The sequence below is a fragment of the Cyanistes caeruleus genome, chromosome 1 (assembly GCF_971803275.1).
Source record: "Cyanistes caeruleus chromosome 1, bCyaCae1.hap1.1, whole genome shotgun sequence".
NCBI lineage: Eukaryota > Metazoa > Chordata > Aves > Passeriformes > Paridae > Cyanistes > Cyanistes caeruleus.
This window is the reverse complement of record NC_141701.1, coordinates 88,177,668-88,192,805: the sequence shown is the minus strand read 5'-3', so window position 1 is coordinate 88,192,805 and position 15,138 is coordinate 88,177,668. Positions and strand designations below refer to the sequence as shown.

General features: G+C 39.2%; 1 protein-coding gene across 1 annotated transcript in view; it reads left to right on the top strand.

Moving 5' to 3' along the window:
• The window catches only part of LOC111923933 (uncharacterized), a 262,384-nt gene that overhangs the window by 196,863 nt on the left and 50,383 nt on the right, over positions 1-15,138 (top strand). The window contains exons 17-18 of the mRNA XM_086901524.1: positions 10,539-10,757; positions 12,602-12,854. Coding sequence (XP_086757650.1) covers positions 10,539-10,757; positions 12,602-12,854 — 472 coding nt within the window. The remainder of the gene's footprint in view (positions 1-10,538; positions 10,758-12,601; positions 12,855-15,138) is intronic.

The following is a 15,138-nucleotide window of genomic DNA, read 5'->3' as shown; positions in this document are numbered from 1 at the left end:
ACTAGAAACTCACTTCCCTTCTTCCTGAAAATCCTTATTTTATGAGTGAAGTCTCAGAACTGAGTGTCTTTTGGATGTTTTCTTTTTAGAAATTGTGCATGAGAGGGGGTGCTAAGTGGTGCAGTACTTCTTTATATTTGAACTGAAGGAACAAGCTTATTGACACCTTTAAAGTGTGTGCCCCTTCTTTACTCGAGCAACTAATCTGCTCAGGGGTGTCAAGTCCAAAACAAGTTAGTGCCCATTAAATATTTGACTATTTTCTTTAAAAAGAAGCATTTTTAAAATAACAACTTTTTAAAACAAATTTAAAACAACCAACTTCTCTTGATTGTTCTTTTTCAGTCTGATGAAATTGCAGTTACCCAAGAGCCACATCAAAATCTCTGAAAATGCAAAGTTCCACATGGATGTTGATTAGGCATCCATTTTTACAAGTCAGATTTTTTTTCTTAAAGGAATGTGTCTTTCTTACATCTCAATTTTCTGCTCTCAAGTTAGATAAAGCTTTTTCTGGTGATGCTGATGTCTTAGGCCAGAACACTATGCTATCTCTCTCTCCTCTCTCTGCAGATGCACAAATGTAGTTGTTTTTTTTTTTCTGAGATGTTTTTTGGAAGGTCTAGAGTCCTTGCAGTACCCCAGCATCCTTCACTTACCCCTCTGCTTCTTGTTATTCTCTGATACTGTTGTTTCTCATGGTGACACTGTATTGTGTTCTGGCACAAGCTGGAGTCACTTAGTCACATCTGGGATAGGAGTTCTGAATGTGTCTGAGAGGAAAAGCACCCAAAGGAAAACATAGACCCAGAGCTCATTTTTATCTAAAGCACACAGAAAAATCATAATGAGCTTATTATATTGTATTTTTGTTATTGAAAAACAACATTTCTAACTGGAAAAGGATGGCATCTGTCTCATTTTTGAGCTTGATTTGTTAGTTTTGGGTGTTTTTTATGATTTTAGAGATGTGTATTACAGTGGTGCTGTGCAGTAATTAGCAGAAAGTTTTAGGATTTCTTAGCATCAGGCAGAAAGTTTTGCTTCTCATAGCAAATGTCCCCTTTGGGAAGGAAGTTTCAGATGAAGAGCATTTCACTGGATCAATAGATGACACCAAGAGAAAAGGAAGCTGGCATTTGTCTTGCCGTGTCTTACATGCAGCTATGGGCTATAGAGGAAAGTATGTTATCTAGAGATTGCCTCTGATAAGGGGATATCCCTCAAACTCCCAGTGCAGCTAGCAATCACACATTGATTTTTTGAGAAACAGGCTGTAGCAATTTTTAAATTTCTGTTTCATACTGTGGAACCAGAAGAATAAAGCTATGCCTTCACACTGAAGGAAAATTTGTGAAATTTCTTTCCGAAGGCAGCCAGGCAGCCTATTATAACACTACCTGAACACCTTAAACACAGCTAGTAGCCATTGTGTAATACAGTATAACAAGTGAGAAGGAGAGCACTGCACAAGGAATTACACAGTTTTCCTCCTTTCTTTTTCCTTCTTTCTTTCTTTCTTTCTTTTTCTTTCTCTATTTTTTCTTAAAAGCGGAAGACCTGATTTCTGTAAACAACCCCCTAAAGGTACTCCCCCACCAATGGCAGCCCACTGTAAAATGGATAAGGTTCTCATTATGTATCCTCCATGTCTTGATCATAATTTCTTATCATGGTTGACATTCTGGTCCAGTTATATCAGGTACATTCTGTGTAAGTCCTTTAGAAGACCGGGATAAAACCCTGCTGAATGCAGGATCATTTTGCCTTGGGCAGAGAGTTAGTCAAAGTGCACATAGTTCAAGGTGGATTTCTAGTCAGATCCTGCAGTACTGGGACATTCTGAAAGAAGTATTTTTGAATTGAACATAGCTCAGAAGGAATTAAATTAGTTCTTTAATGCATGGTTTTTCTCCAGAGCCATCAACACAAATTACTTTCTAAAATAGGCAGCAAATATAATAACACAGCATTAAACTGAAAAGAAAAAGTTAATACTGTTATTACGTGATGCATTTTGTTTCACTAAATTGTATGGATAATTTCCACCATTATTTCAGTGGTGTTTACAAAGATCTTTTAAAAATATTTCAGTTTAACTTTTCCTATGACTGTGTTTTTCATAATGTAATTGAATTCAAGATATCTCTACAGTATCTCAGTTTTCTGAGATAACTGTTTAATGGTGTTGTTTCTGAGATAACTGGTAAATGGTATTTTAAATATAATAGTGTCCTAGAGTATTCTGCATGTGCACATAAGTCATTTCTTTTTTAAGGCTCTTAAATACTTAATTAAGCTGGCCTAACATAGGTTTACCTCTTTGAGAAAACATGTTGTACTAAAGCAAAAACATTTTCTTAATATGCTGTGTAATAGCATCAATCGTCTGCTCAAACCTGAGATTGTTCTTTTTCATCAAACTGTGAAGAAGAGTTCTTCCAAAATTGTAATAGCTATGTTTGGAAAATGTGTGCCTCGTAAATACTCTAAACACTGCAAGCAATTTTCTGTTTGTGAGATTTCTTTTTTTAATGTATTACATTTTGTTGTAGTTTCATTAATTGCTTTGTCTGGCCATGTTTAAATCTACAGGGATTTATTTTTAACTGTATTCTAATTGGTGTTACGTGGGTCACGTCATACTTCATTCTCTTCATGGAGGCTAGTCCTGGGTCAAACACTTCTGTTCATGGACAGATTGCTGCACAAAATAATAAAAATCAAAGAGCTCTAATTGATAAAAAGTAAAAAAATAATTTCTAATGTCAAATTTCTCTAAATACATGTTCCATTTTTCCCACAGACTTCAGCCTTTTTTTTTCTGCCTAGTTCTTCCTTGTAAATTTGCTATGAAAAAGAAAAGGTCATTTTTGTCAGGTCAGTACAGAAGCTTCTGGAGATCTGACTGGAATTACACTATTGGTGTTTTAGAATCATTTTTAGGCACAAACTTACACCTATAAATTAACATTTTTCTCTTTCTTTTTATCTTTACACCCAGCTATTCCTACCATGCATAAGTATTATAAATCTGCACAAGAACTGAATGGTGCGTTTGGTTTGAAATCCCAACTCCAGCACTTACACATACATACAATTTAATTGCGGCAAGGGAAGCAATGCATGCAGGAATTCATTTTTTGTTTCATCCTGTTGCTGTAAACACCAGACAGAAGTCAAAGGCTTTGACTTGTGTCTTGTCTGTGTTTGTGTAAGATGAAGTTTCGTCACTGTATGGCAAGACCTTTGGGAAGAAGGTCTTTCTGAAATGGAGGGCCACGATGCACTGTGTGTCTTCTGCCTGCTCTGCCCATGGTCTGTTCATTCTCACTGAAGGAAGGTGGCTGTTTGTTTCCAGCTGTAAAGACCCATGCTCCTAGCATGATGCTGCTGCTAATTAAGTCCAGGATGGAAAAGATCAAAGCTTGTGCCTTTCCCCTCCCCACCACCACTTTTTTTTTTTTTTTAAATCCACTCCACAAGGCTGTTCCTTATTTTGACATTTCATCTCTCTCTGCTACAATGTTTTTTGATAATCTCACCTGTTTGTTTGGTGGAGTTTCAACTGGTGCTGGATTGCCATTTTAACTTGGCAACTTCAGAGTCTTGTTTCCCAATGGCCTGCCAGCTAAATTGGTGTATTACAGATGAATGCACAGCTCACAGATGGTGTTTGAGTGTTTAGTGGCTCTCAGAAGTAGATATGTATTTGGTCAGGAGGAAGATTGCATTTTTCCTCCAGACAGAGCAAATGTCCTTGGGGATGTTTTCTGTGTCAAGGTAGAAAACAGTTCCACACATCAGGTACAGGGGACTCTGCCTAGCTTAGGCACAAGTACTGCCTACAAATATATATGTATTTCTTTTATTCTGGATAGGGTACAATGCTCTTATTAATGTAAACAAGAAGTTTTCAATCTTGATTCTCCTGAATGTCTATAAACATTCTAACATTTCACTTCCTGTAGTTTTCCATTTCTTTAACTGAGATAAGCTTGAATGTGACCCTGCAAACATCTTCCCCAGGTCCTAAACACTGTTTTATTGCTCATGCAGAAGATTGAGAATTCAGCATTACTTACTGGGTGAACAGCTTTACAGATAGTGCTGGGGTTTTTTTTGAGATCTATACCTCCCCTGACATCTTGCATCCTCCCCTGTGTAGTTTGTGCCTTTTTCTCATTCATTCATTGTCATCTTATTTACTTAAAGCAGTCAGAGGGCAATAAGTAGGGGAGGAGTTACATGCTTTCTTTTGCTTCTTGACTGGCCTAGTCATGTCATGAGGATGAATAACAGAGGCTGTCTACTGCCTTTTGTTCCTTTCTAGAATGAAATACAAACCAGAGCTGCTTAAAAGTTCTGAAAGCTGCACTCGAGTTCCCTCACTTCATGTTTGTACCCATCCAGAGCTGGAAGCAGCCAGACTGGAATATTTTAACAAAGTCTGTTCTTGTAAGATTTCCAGACTGTTTTGCCAAGCCACTAAGCTCTTGAAAATGCAGTTAAGCATGAAATAGGCAAAGTTTTAGTTGCTTACCTAAACTGCAGTCATGATGATAATAATTTGGTTTTTTGTCATTTTTTGCTTTGTCATTGTCAGATGCTGGTCAAAGCTGAAATGTGCAAAGCTTTTCCAGCTCTCTACAAGGAGCCACACTGTCCTCCAGCACTATTGCCACTCTGCTTAAATTTTGTGATTCTTTCTTCCTCCAATGCTTTCTTCCCCAGCTGGGTAAGAAATCTCTTCTTGTGAATGTCTCAGTTAATTCCCTCAGGAAATTCTTAGTTAGCTAAAGTCAGGAGATGGGCTCCTCTGCCAGCCTAACACTGTTGGGTAAAGGGACTGCTGAGGACATGAATCTGCCACTCTTTGCCAATGTTCTATTGTCGTAAATTCTTTTATAGCGAAAGCTAACTGTCCACCATCTTCAGCCTAGCACAGTAATATCCAGAGGAATATGAAGTTGTCAGCACTTTCTTCCCATCCTCTTTGATGAATATTTCTTATCCCACTGACCCAGAGTGTCCCCTCTCCCAGTACAGAGAAGCATAGTGGTTCCTCCAAGGCTACAGCTGCACCAGCACATAACCCCATGAGTGTGTTGTGGGGAAAGTTCAGGTGCTGTGTTTGTTCTGGCTCTTGGCTATGCATGTAATGCAAACATACCTAAGCTGTAGCTGATCCAGAGTTTGGCTGTCTCCCATGAGCTGGCACAGCCTGGACCTTGGAAGGAGAGCAGCCACCATCGACCTCTTCCTCCTCCTCCTCCTCAGCTTGGTGGGGCAGCATGTGTGCTTACAGGTGCACTCATGTACCCCTGTGTCATATTCTTTGCAATAAACAAAAACAGTTATTGCAGTTATTGGATTAATCTTGTTTCCTATTTCACACAAATGTTTAATTCCTAAAAGCCCCGCTTTCGGATTTTGCTTCTGGCTGTTTCTTTTTCCCACCACAGCTGCACCTGAGAAGTAAACTTGCCATGGTTTCCAGCATTTCTTCTGTATCATGACTTTGGGTTTTTCAGTAAGCAGTAAGTCAAATTCTCCTATGAGCATTTGTACGTTGAGGAACTACCTAATGTCCCCTCAGGTCTTTTGTCACCTCTCTCACAGCAGATAGCCCCTAGGTAGCCCTTGTAACTGGTTGTGGTACCTGCTTTCTTGGTTGCTTGCAAACTGAAGAATATGAAGCATAGGTGTGTCCTGGAAAGAGCTAGGGAAAAACAGTGCCTCCATCCTTGGCAAATGCTCTTCCTGCTTATATTCACTTTGCATACAAATAAACAAAAAAGTAATATTTTATTAGGAATCCAGTGGATAGAATAATGGACTGTAACTCAGCAGACCTCGGTTCGCAGCTCTGCCGTTGGCTTATTGGGTAAAGTCATTTGTGTCATCACCATACAGACTGGAATAAAGACAATTTCTTTGTCATGCAGTACAACCCTTGAAAAGGAAAAATATTTTGCAGAGGAAATAATAATGAAATCCTTCTAACAATAATAAAATTATGTGTTTTATGTGTATGTTTATGTAGTGCACAGTGGAACGAATCATATTCTCTTCTGCTTCATACTTCATCAGTGGTGCTTTGAGCTGGTTACCATTTGATGGGTTACATGTATTAGTGTACTAATTTTAGATATACCTTCAGATACAGGTGTGACTTTACTCTGAAGGTGCTAACATTTAATTGTAGTAACACTGGGCAGCATTTCCTGCATCTTCATTTCTGTTGATAAGCCATAAAGGACTTAACACTAAGTTTAAATACCTACCATTTAGGGTGGTGGTGGGGAGGGGTCTTTTTTATTTGTGAACTGGGTAAATGTGTTGCACTGACTCTTGGGCTGCAAGAACTCTGTATGATTCCCTGAAGGCAATTTGCATAAACTAATTTGTGTCTGCATTTCCTCTTTAAATCTCCTCTGTCTGTATGGGTGACAAAGAAACATTTATTTTGCCTTATTTTATGCAATGTAAATAATAGCTACATTCAGGATAGATCCTGAACACCTCAGCTGGTGAGCACCAGTGTAGCTCTGGAGTAAGCAGGGTGGCATCAGCTGAGGATCCACCCCGCCATCAGTTCTAAGTGCCAGCCATGCAGTGCATTATACAAATGTTCACCGTAGTTTGTCAGCAACAAAGCTGTCACCCAACAGTACACACTGCCTTCTATCAGCCGTTACTTTTCTGTCATCATCATCAAGTGCAGCTTAAGAGAATCTGTGCATCGTTTCTTTCCTTCTGAACAATTTCCATAGAAATAATTGACCTGCTTTTATGGTAATTTGGTCTCTGCTGTTTGTTACTGCAGCATTTCCCAAGGAAAAATGCAAAACTAATGCCCTAGAACAAAAACATTCAGCCAAATTACTTACCAGTAATCCAAGAAATCATGGATAAATCCATTGCTCAAGTGGCTTCTCATTTGGAACTTTATATAGTTTTCACCCAGGGGTTAAGGTTTGGTTTTTTTTGTGGGTGGAGGGCTTGTTTGGTTTTTGAAATGTAATACTTATGCTCTCTGCCCTACAGCAACTTTATATAAATCTCTTCTGAAAACTATATCTGCCAGCACTGTCACTCCACCCCTAAGCTTTTACTACTAACACCAGCTAAAAGTATTTAAAGGGACTGTTTCTACTGTTTGGTGCATTTCATTTCATGCTTCTGCCTCTTCCTTTCTTCATTTTTCAAAAAAAGTCAATAAGAGAGGTCATTTAAGACTAGTGTTTTGAAGTGGCAACCAGTAAACAGCCTTCCAGCATGATTAATGAGTACCCAGGAACAGTTTCCTGAAACTCACAAGTGAGTTGGGGCCAACTGAATTTGTTTTAAAGTAAATGAAGATATTACAATTATGGTCTGGGACTTTCACTGAGTCATTGTGTAGGCTACGTTTTCCACCAGTTTCTACCACTGGCTGATGGTGCTCATGTCAAGGTATTGCAGTCACAGGGAAGTACCAGCTAGCCCAGAAGTGACTTTCAGAATCATCTGGAAGTCCAGAAGTATCTGGACTTCCAACAAGTTAAAGTGCTTAATTCCAACTTAAGAGCGGGAAATTGTGATCAAGGCATTTGATGAAAATAATGAAGTCTTAAAAAGAATAATTGCTGTTACAAAAATAAAAATGAATGTTGTTTGATTCTACCCAGTAGACATGCTTTTCTTGATTTCTTTGAGTGCCAGCAAGCTTGGGTTTCTGTGGAGTTTCTGGGCTCCTATTGCTTTTTTCAGAGGAAAGGTGTAGCTAAAGAAAGACACCATGGATGCTGCCCTGCTGGTTTAAGCAGCATCATTCTGTGGAAGTCTTTTGGGTTTGATAAGTGAGCACACTCTGAATTTCTCTACTTTCATTTATAAGTTTGTTGACCAGATGGATTCCCATGGCTGACAGAGCCAGCATCTCAGCAGGGATGACACAGCTCACAGGGGAAGACATCAGCTCTCTTCTGACCTCTTGAAAGTGGGAGTTGTCTGTGGGGCAACAGAGTGATGGAAGCACATATTGAATATTTTCATTGCTACCTAAGCCTTGGGGAAGTTCCATGGCCACACTTTGTATGATGTGCTCACGCTGCTTACAGAATCAGCTTCCACACCATGAGTGACAGAGTTGGAGCCAGCCTGTTCATGGGGCTCCTGTGAAAGTACTGATTGCACTGTGAGCTCCTGCTGCAGTGGGCAAGGGGTTTCCTTGCCTTCCCAACCCAATGCTTTGGTCACCAGGATTTATCACTATTTCTGGTGCTCCAGGACTGCTGTGAATGAAAGAGGATTGAATATTTTCAGTGCTCTGAGTTGTATGCTCTTCTCCATTTGTGTGTGTGGGGTTGGAGGAAGGACTTATGTTCTTGAAATGTTTTGCAGGTGGTCCATTGAATATTTTGCTCTGGTGTTGCTTATTTGGAGGTAGCTTCAATTAGTAAATTGAGATTAAATGACCTAGTAATATATGATTCTTACATAAAATGAAGTGTTGAGCTAAATCCAGGTATTTTTTTTTTTTTAAATATAAATGGTTACTCTTGGCACAGAGATGAAGATTGGCAGTGATCCCTATAGGATGTGGATTTCTGACATGGGTGAGGCTGGGTGGAACATCTATGTAATTCTGCTTGTTTGATGAAGGATGAGATGAGCATTGTGCGCTAAGATAGTATTTTTTTTTTCCCCACAAATAAACTATTTGGTCTAAAATGCAGTGTGGTTAATCCTGCCCTATTAACTTTTTTCAAAGAGTGAATTCTTTAAGAGTAAATTTTGATGGAAGCTATTAAGGATGAAAAAAATTTCTTTATATGAAAGGAAGTGTAGTGCAATCTAGCTGCAGAGTTCAGAACATTTAGAATTCCATGGTTATTGTAGTATAATACCACAGTCCATTATATTTCTTATTTTACATTTCTCTTTGTCTCTTTCTCACACAAGCCTAGACTATGAATTCATAATGTTAATGAAATGAGTTGTGATGTTCCTGTAGGCTGCTGTGGGAAAATAATTACAACATGAGGAAGGTCATTCATGATGTGGCCCTGTCTCTAAAGTAGGACTTTGTGACTGATTACAACATAAGCAAAATGAACTGCAATAACTTGAAAAAAACTTTCAAAACCCCTGACAGATCAACCTACAGTCACTGCAAGAATCAGCTTTCTCAGCCCAACAGATCTTTCTGTGAGAAATTTTAGTTATTTGTACTTGAGGCCTTTAGTGACCCAAAACCTATTTTTTTGGTACTGACAACTTCTTGTCCTCTTCTTCTCCAACCATGTAACTAAAGTCTGAGCCCTCTCATGAACAAAGAGACTGGCTGACAGCATGCCATCTCCTCCACAAGTGTCCTGATCAACACTGAGGATCTGGAATAACATGGTGCCAAGGCTGGTTTCAAAATCCTGCCGAATGCCTGGCAGGTTTGGGGGGCTTGTTTTTCCTTCTCATTCAAAACTAGACTAAATGTAGAAACCTTTTAAGTTTCTTCTCTACTGCTATTCAGTTGTCTTTGTGATTGCTAGAGAAAAAAATGTACACAGCTACTTAAGAAATATGTGTAGACAGGAAAGTTCTTTAAAAGAGCACAAAATACAGTGCAAGTATGTCTGTCACTTCTTCTTCAGTCACATGCTACACTTTAAAAAGCCAGCATGTTTTCTTCCACAAAAAGACCTTTATGTTTCTGAACTTTCAGAAGCCTTAATCAATATAAATAACAGTTTTATCATGATGACATCATATTAAGTCCTAGAGTTGTGCATCTCAGCTGCTTAGTCATTTAAATCGTTGGAAATAAGCATAGCAGTTAGAAATTTCAAAAGGTCAAAGAAGCTACTGTCTTTTCAGCTTTGAATCAGCCGTGAGACTCCAGTTTCTGGGAAACATAATGCCAAGGCTGCATCTCAGCATCTCATTTCCTCCCTCCATCTCCTTTGAAGCACTACAGTAATTAGCTTAAAGGGAAAATCACACCACACTTATGTAGCAGAATCCTTCCTTTACAGTACAAGTTCCTTTCTATTTTCTCTTTTATTTGAAACTAAAGAGGAGTTTTAGCCCACATTGTGTCCTGAAATACTTGACTGAAGTGCTCTTACCCAAGTTCCAAAAAGCTGTTCACAGGTTTTCAATAAAATTAATACTTTTCAGTACAAATATGACAACTTCTTTTACCATTTTCTCAGAAGGAAAATAAATGATAAAGTGTTCCTCAGAGAACAATTTGTGAGAAAAATTAAAGTAAAAATGAAATCAAAAGGCTTTCAAAAACTTCATTTTAAATGTGATCTGTTGTCTTTGTAAAAGTGGCAGCATGAATTCTGGAAGGAAGACACCTCTCACCTAGACTGCCATGGATAAGGCTTTTTTTTGTTTTTTTAATGTCAGATGCATTGTTTAATCAGAGTTGTGATCAGAACCTGTGCCACATGATCTGTACAGCAGAACTCTGCGGTCTTTTAGCAACTGCTGCTTCCTGTATGCTTTTACTAGTTACTCTTTGTTTTGTTTCCATGTATTTCCAGCTGCCGTTCTGCTGCTGAAGCCAAACTGTCCAGGCAGGTTGTTGAGCGTTTCCATTTCGTGGTGTACACAGCCTTTTCAGAGCTGGGAGCCACACGCTGGTGCTCCAGGGACTTCTGGCTGCTCACACTGCTGGTAGTTTTGCTTTGGTTCCTGAGGCTTTACTTGCATTATCTGAGCCAGTGGCTCTTCCTTTGGACCATCTCAGTTCCTGTTGAAAAGTAAGTCCTGCTACCATCTTTCCTCTGTAAGGATATTTCTCCAAATAGCTTGATTCAAAGCAGGTCCTTCGCCATATGAAGAGATTGATGGCTAAGATCATGCTGAGAGCTCAACATGCAAGCTCTGATAGGCCTCCTTGCAGAAACTAAGAGAACAAGGGCTGCATCCATATGTAGATGTGCATATCAGGTGAAGATGTTAGTAATGTAAACTTTAAACCCAGAACATGATGTATCCATTTGCGAGTCTTGTGTCATGCTTACCTCTCTCCCATCTGAGATACTCAGAAGGTTATGTATCTTCCAGAAGAATAATTTATCATTTTGGATAAAGTATTTCAAAATGCTTAGGGAATGCACAAAACTGAAGAAGCATTTGAATCATATTTCATGCTACCAAAGTGATCTATGAGTAAAATACTTGTGAGAATTTAACATTGATATATCAGTTTTACTATGAGTACTGCAATGAGTTGACATATTTTAACTGTATAATACATTGACTTTAGCTCAGGAATTAGACCTCTAGAGTGTTGCAGGAAAATCATTGCTTGTCATTACCTGGCATGAAAAAACCCAAAGATGGAGTACAAGTCCACTAGGTGATATATACCTGACACTATTCATGTTTCTGTGTGGTAGAGAAGGGTTTTACAGAGCAAAAATGTTCCATCATGCTTAGGAAAGGAAATATTTCTCTGATAGAAACCTTTTTTTTCTTTTATTCACCTTAAAGCATCACACAACCTGTATCAGCCAGTATGAGCCAGTAATATGCAACTCTCTGACCAAAGGTATGGTAGTGGTATTGATTATTGGCTGAAATTTGAACAAGGTGTCTGAGCAGACTCTGGACAGTGCTGGGTATTGTTAAAGTTCTCTTCTAGTTCTTAATGCAAAGCCAGCCATCTCTCACTTCTGGCCTTGCACAGTCCCTGTCAACTTAGCCAGCTGGCACTAAAACTTCTGGGAGGCCAAGCATCGAGAGCCTGTGAAAAGAAAGGAAACTCAACAGAAGGAAGCAATGCATGAGAGAGTGGTGGTCATGTTCAAAGCCACTAGTCACAGCTGTCTCAGGCAGTCAGCTAGACAGAGGATAATGGTCTCAAGCCAAAATGCCCTGGATCGGCATCCCAGTCTAACTAACTACATATCTAACTGTGTGCCTGAACAATGAGACTGAGCTGAGCACTCTCTAGTCCTAGCAAATGTACTGGTAGCACTCACAAGTAGGGAACAGAGTGAGAATCAAACCACTTCACCTTTGGTTAGGAGCAGAATTTGAGCATTTCAATAGGACTGAAATTTTTGCCTCAAATTTCATCATCTGCGTGTAGCTCACAATAACGTGCTGTTCCTGTCTCATACAGAGCCAGCAAACTTGCTCATGGCATGAGCTTTGCAAATCCCACCATCTCATGGTGGCAAGAGGGACATTTCCAGTCATTTTAGGTGTGCTAACAGCTGTGTCTTCCATAGCACACCTTCTGCTTTGTGCGATGCCCAAAGGTGCTGCTGTGCAGAGACGGGTGAGCTCCTGGGGCCTGTGCTTGTGTTGGTGTATCTGGGAGGTAACACCTTCCTACAGCCCCTCCTGAGCAATCCCTAGAGCCTGGATGTGTACCCAGTGAACTCAGAGTCAGAGGGCATCCAAGTGTGCAGAGACAGGAGGAGGAGGAGGAGAAAATTCTACTTTTTTGAGTGGCTTCATACAGTCTTTGGTCAGAGTGTTGTTACCCAGATAGGGAAGCAACTTTACTTTTTTCACAGCACGCGTGATTTTACTTTCTTCCAATGGCTTGCTCAGGGGCACAGACAAACACTCTCTTTTTTCTTGTTTACAGATTCCAGCTCCTCCCTCACACTGTGGAACTGTGCTACCAGAACTCCTTGCTGCACACCAGTGAAGAATTGGCCATGGTTGTGGTGGGACCCCTAACCTTGAACGCAGGGCTGCTTCTCATGGTCCTGATCAGATGGGGCTGTCAGCAGCTGTTTGACTCATTCCCTTCCTTCTTGTCAAAGTTTATCATAGCTATGGGATTATGGACAGTGCTAGACCCCTTGGCAGTTTTTGTAGTGGATTCTTTCCTGGGGGTGAGTCAGTTAAAATAACTTGGACATGAGAACTTGATGTAGAAGTTTGTTTTATTCACTGAAAGATATGAAATTCCACCCCTGGCAATGAAACATGAAAGTTAAAAAGAAATTAAATAATAATGTTATACATTACCTTTTTATTAACAAAATTCCCATCTAATGGAGTCACTGTGTTTCTGCATAAAATTAAGAGCACTGTACAAGCCATATTTGGAGATAAGAAAGTAAATCCACTGCTGGAGTGATTGCATCTGCTTTGAAAAGAATTACTGCAATTTTGGATGTTAATGGGGATGGTTTAATGAGCAATCCTGATTATTAACGTTTCAGATTTTTCTAAGCATCGAAACAGACAAAATGAAAAGATAGAGGTTATCATGCACTTCTCTGACATGCAAGGTAGTTAATATAATTTACTGGCACACCTAAAAAGACTTGTGAGATGGAAAGACAGACATCTTTCAGGAGAGAGTTTCATCATATGTAAAAACAGGAGAGCAAAGTTCCCAGCTCTCTCTGTGCCTGTGCACGGGCTGTGTAGCCCAACTGTACTTGGGTGGCTGCAGACTTTCATCACATCTGAGATAATGCCCAGTATCCCAGAGCACACATTTCAAATTTGGGTCTCACTGTGTATGTGACACAGGCTCCTTTCAATGGCTACAGGATACTGAGAGCTTTTCTGGGGTCATGGTCTTGCTCCTCTTCTGCTCTTGCTGGTCTTTGAAAGTCATCTATGTCTCTGTTGCTCACTCCAGATCATGCACTAATCCACAGGTCTTGTTGTGGATCAGGTTTTTTCGGGTCTCTTGGCTCTTTGTCATCTAACCTGTGCTCTGCAGGTGATTTTCCACTCTTTACACAATGTTTTCCATTGCAGTAGTTTTGAAAGTTAAAATTTAGCCCTTCATTAAATTTAGTTGGAGCTCACTTGAGAGGTAATTGTGATACTTTAAGCATGTGGCAGCACTCTCTAGTTTTCACTTGGACAGTTTGCATTAATTTATTTTTTAATTTAATGATGTAAAATATGCACAGAACTGAATTTTAATTAATTGAAATAAGATTTAATTTAATTATTTGGAATAAGATTTTTTTTTTCCCCTAAAAGAAAAAGATGTATTTCCTCAATAACCAGGGTAGGAATACTGAAATGTTTAAGTGGATTTTTTTCTCCCTTCTAATACTGGTGTATTCATTAAAACTGGAAGAGAGGATGAGGTCTGCCTTATCTTTCCCACACTTGCATTGAAAAAATCATTGCCATTGACTTCAGTGGAATTGTGCTCAGTTCTACACAGACTGGATTACTTATCAGTTTCAAATAGCACTTGGTCAGGGGGAAATGTGAGATACAAGTAAAAAACCTTAGTTTTTCATTAAAGTGTTAAAAATGTACACACTCCTCTATACTTCATATTGAAAATTTGGCAGTCTTACCCACCAAGATTATCTTCGGTAGAAACTCATTTGTTCAAATATTACACAATATACTGTATGTATCCTTTCCAAAATGAAACTATATCTCTTACATGTGTTTTCATTATTGCATTTGTAATTTTTTTTTTTTCTTGGCATTCTTTCAGCAGCTATTTCAGATTTGCTTGCCAATCTATTTTAGATCAAGCCTTTTTAAAATATTGTGTTGTGGTAATATGAGTTATTTTAGTGCTAGAATGTATTTTAGTATTCAAAATGGCCTTAATACTTATGAAAGATGACAGATAGCCCTGGAGACAAAGGTTTCTGTGTTTACTAACTAATGTTTTTTATTGTTAAGGAAAGGCTAGAGAGCAGTTGCATATTTGGGGGGGGGGGTTTCAAGTCACAGTCCAAAATGCTGTGTCAAATGTGCTATTTCAGATTTGATTTACTGTCAGCTTGTAGAAGGATGTTCCAGGGATAAGAAACACTCCCATGCAGTTCAAGTTCCAGTTCTGTCAGAGCTTTCCTGGGACCTCACTCACTTTGTCTGTCTGTGGCTTCCAAAATGCGGACAACAATAACACCTCTTTGGCCTCATGGATGGGTGTCATTATGAAAAACAGGAGACTCTGCAAAAGGCTCACATGACCACCACATGTGGTGGTGCGATAAGTACCTGAGAGAGAGTTTGACAAATATTATTTAAGCTATTTAAAATGAAGACACCTTTATTGGATTATGTCTTGGAGGACCACAGAAGGTATACAGATTGACAGAGTATCTTTGTTAGGAAAAAAAAAAGATAGAAAAGTAAAGTTCTCCCACACCACTTTTGCTTTGCCAGAGAGAATTGCTT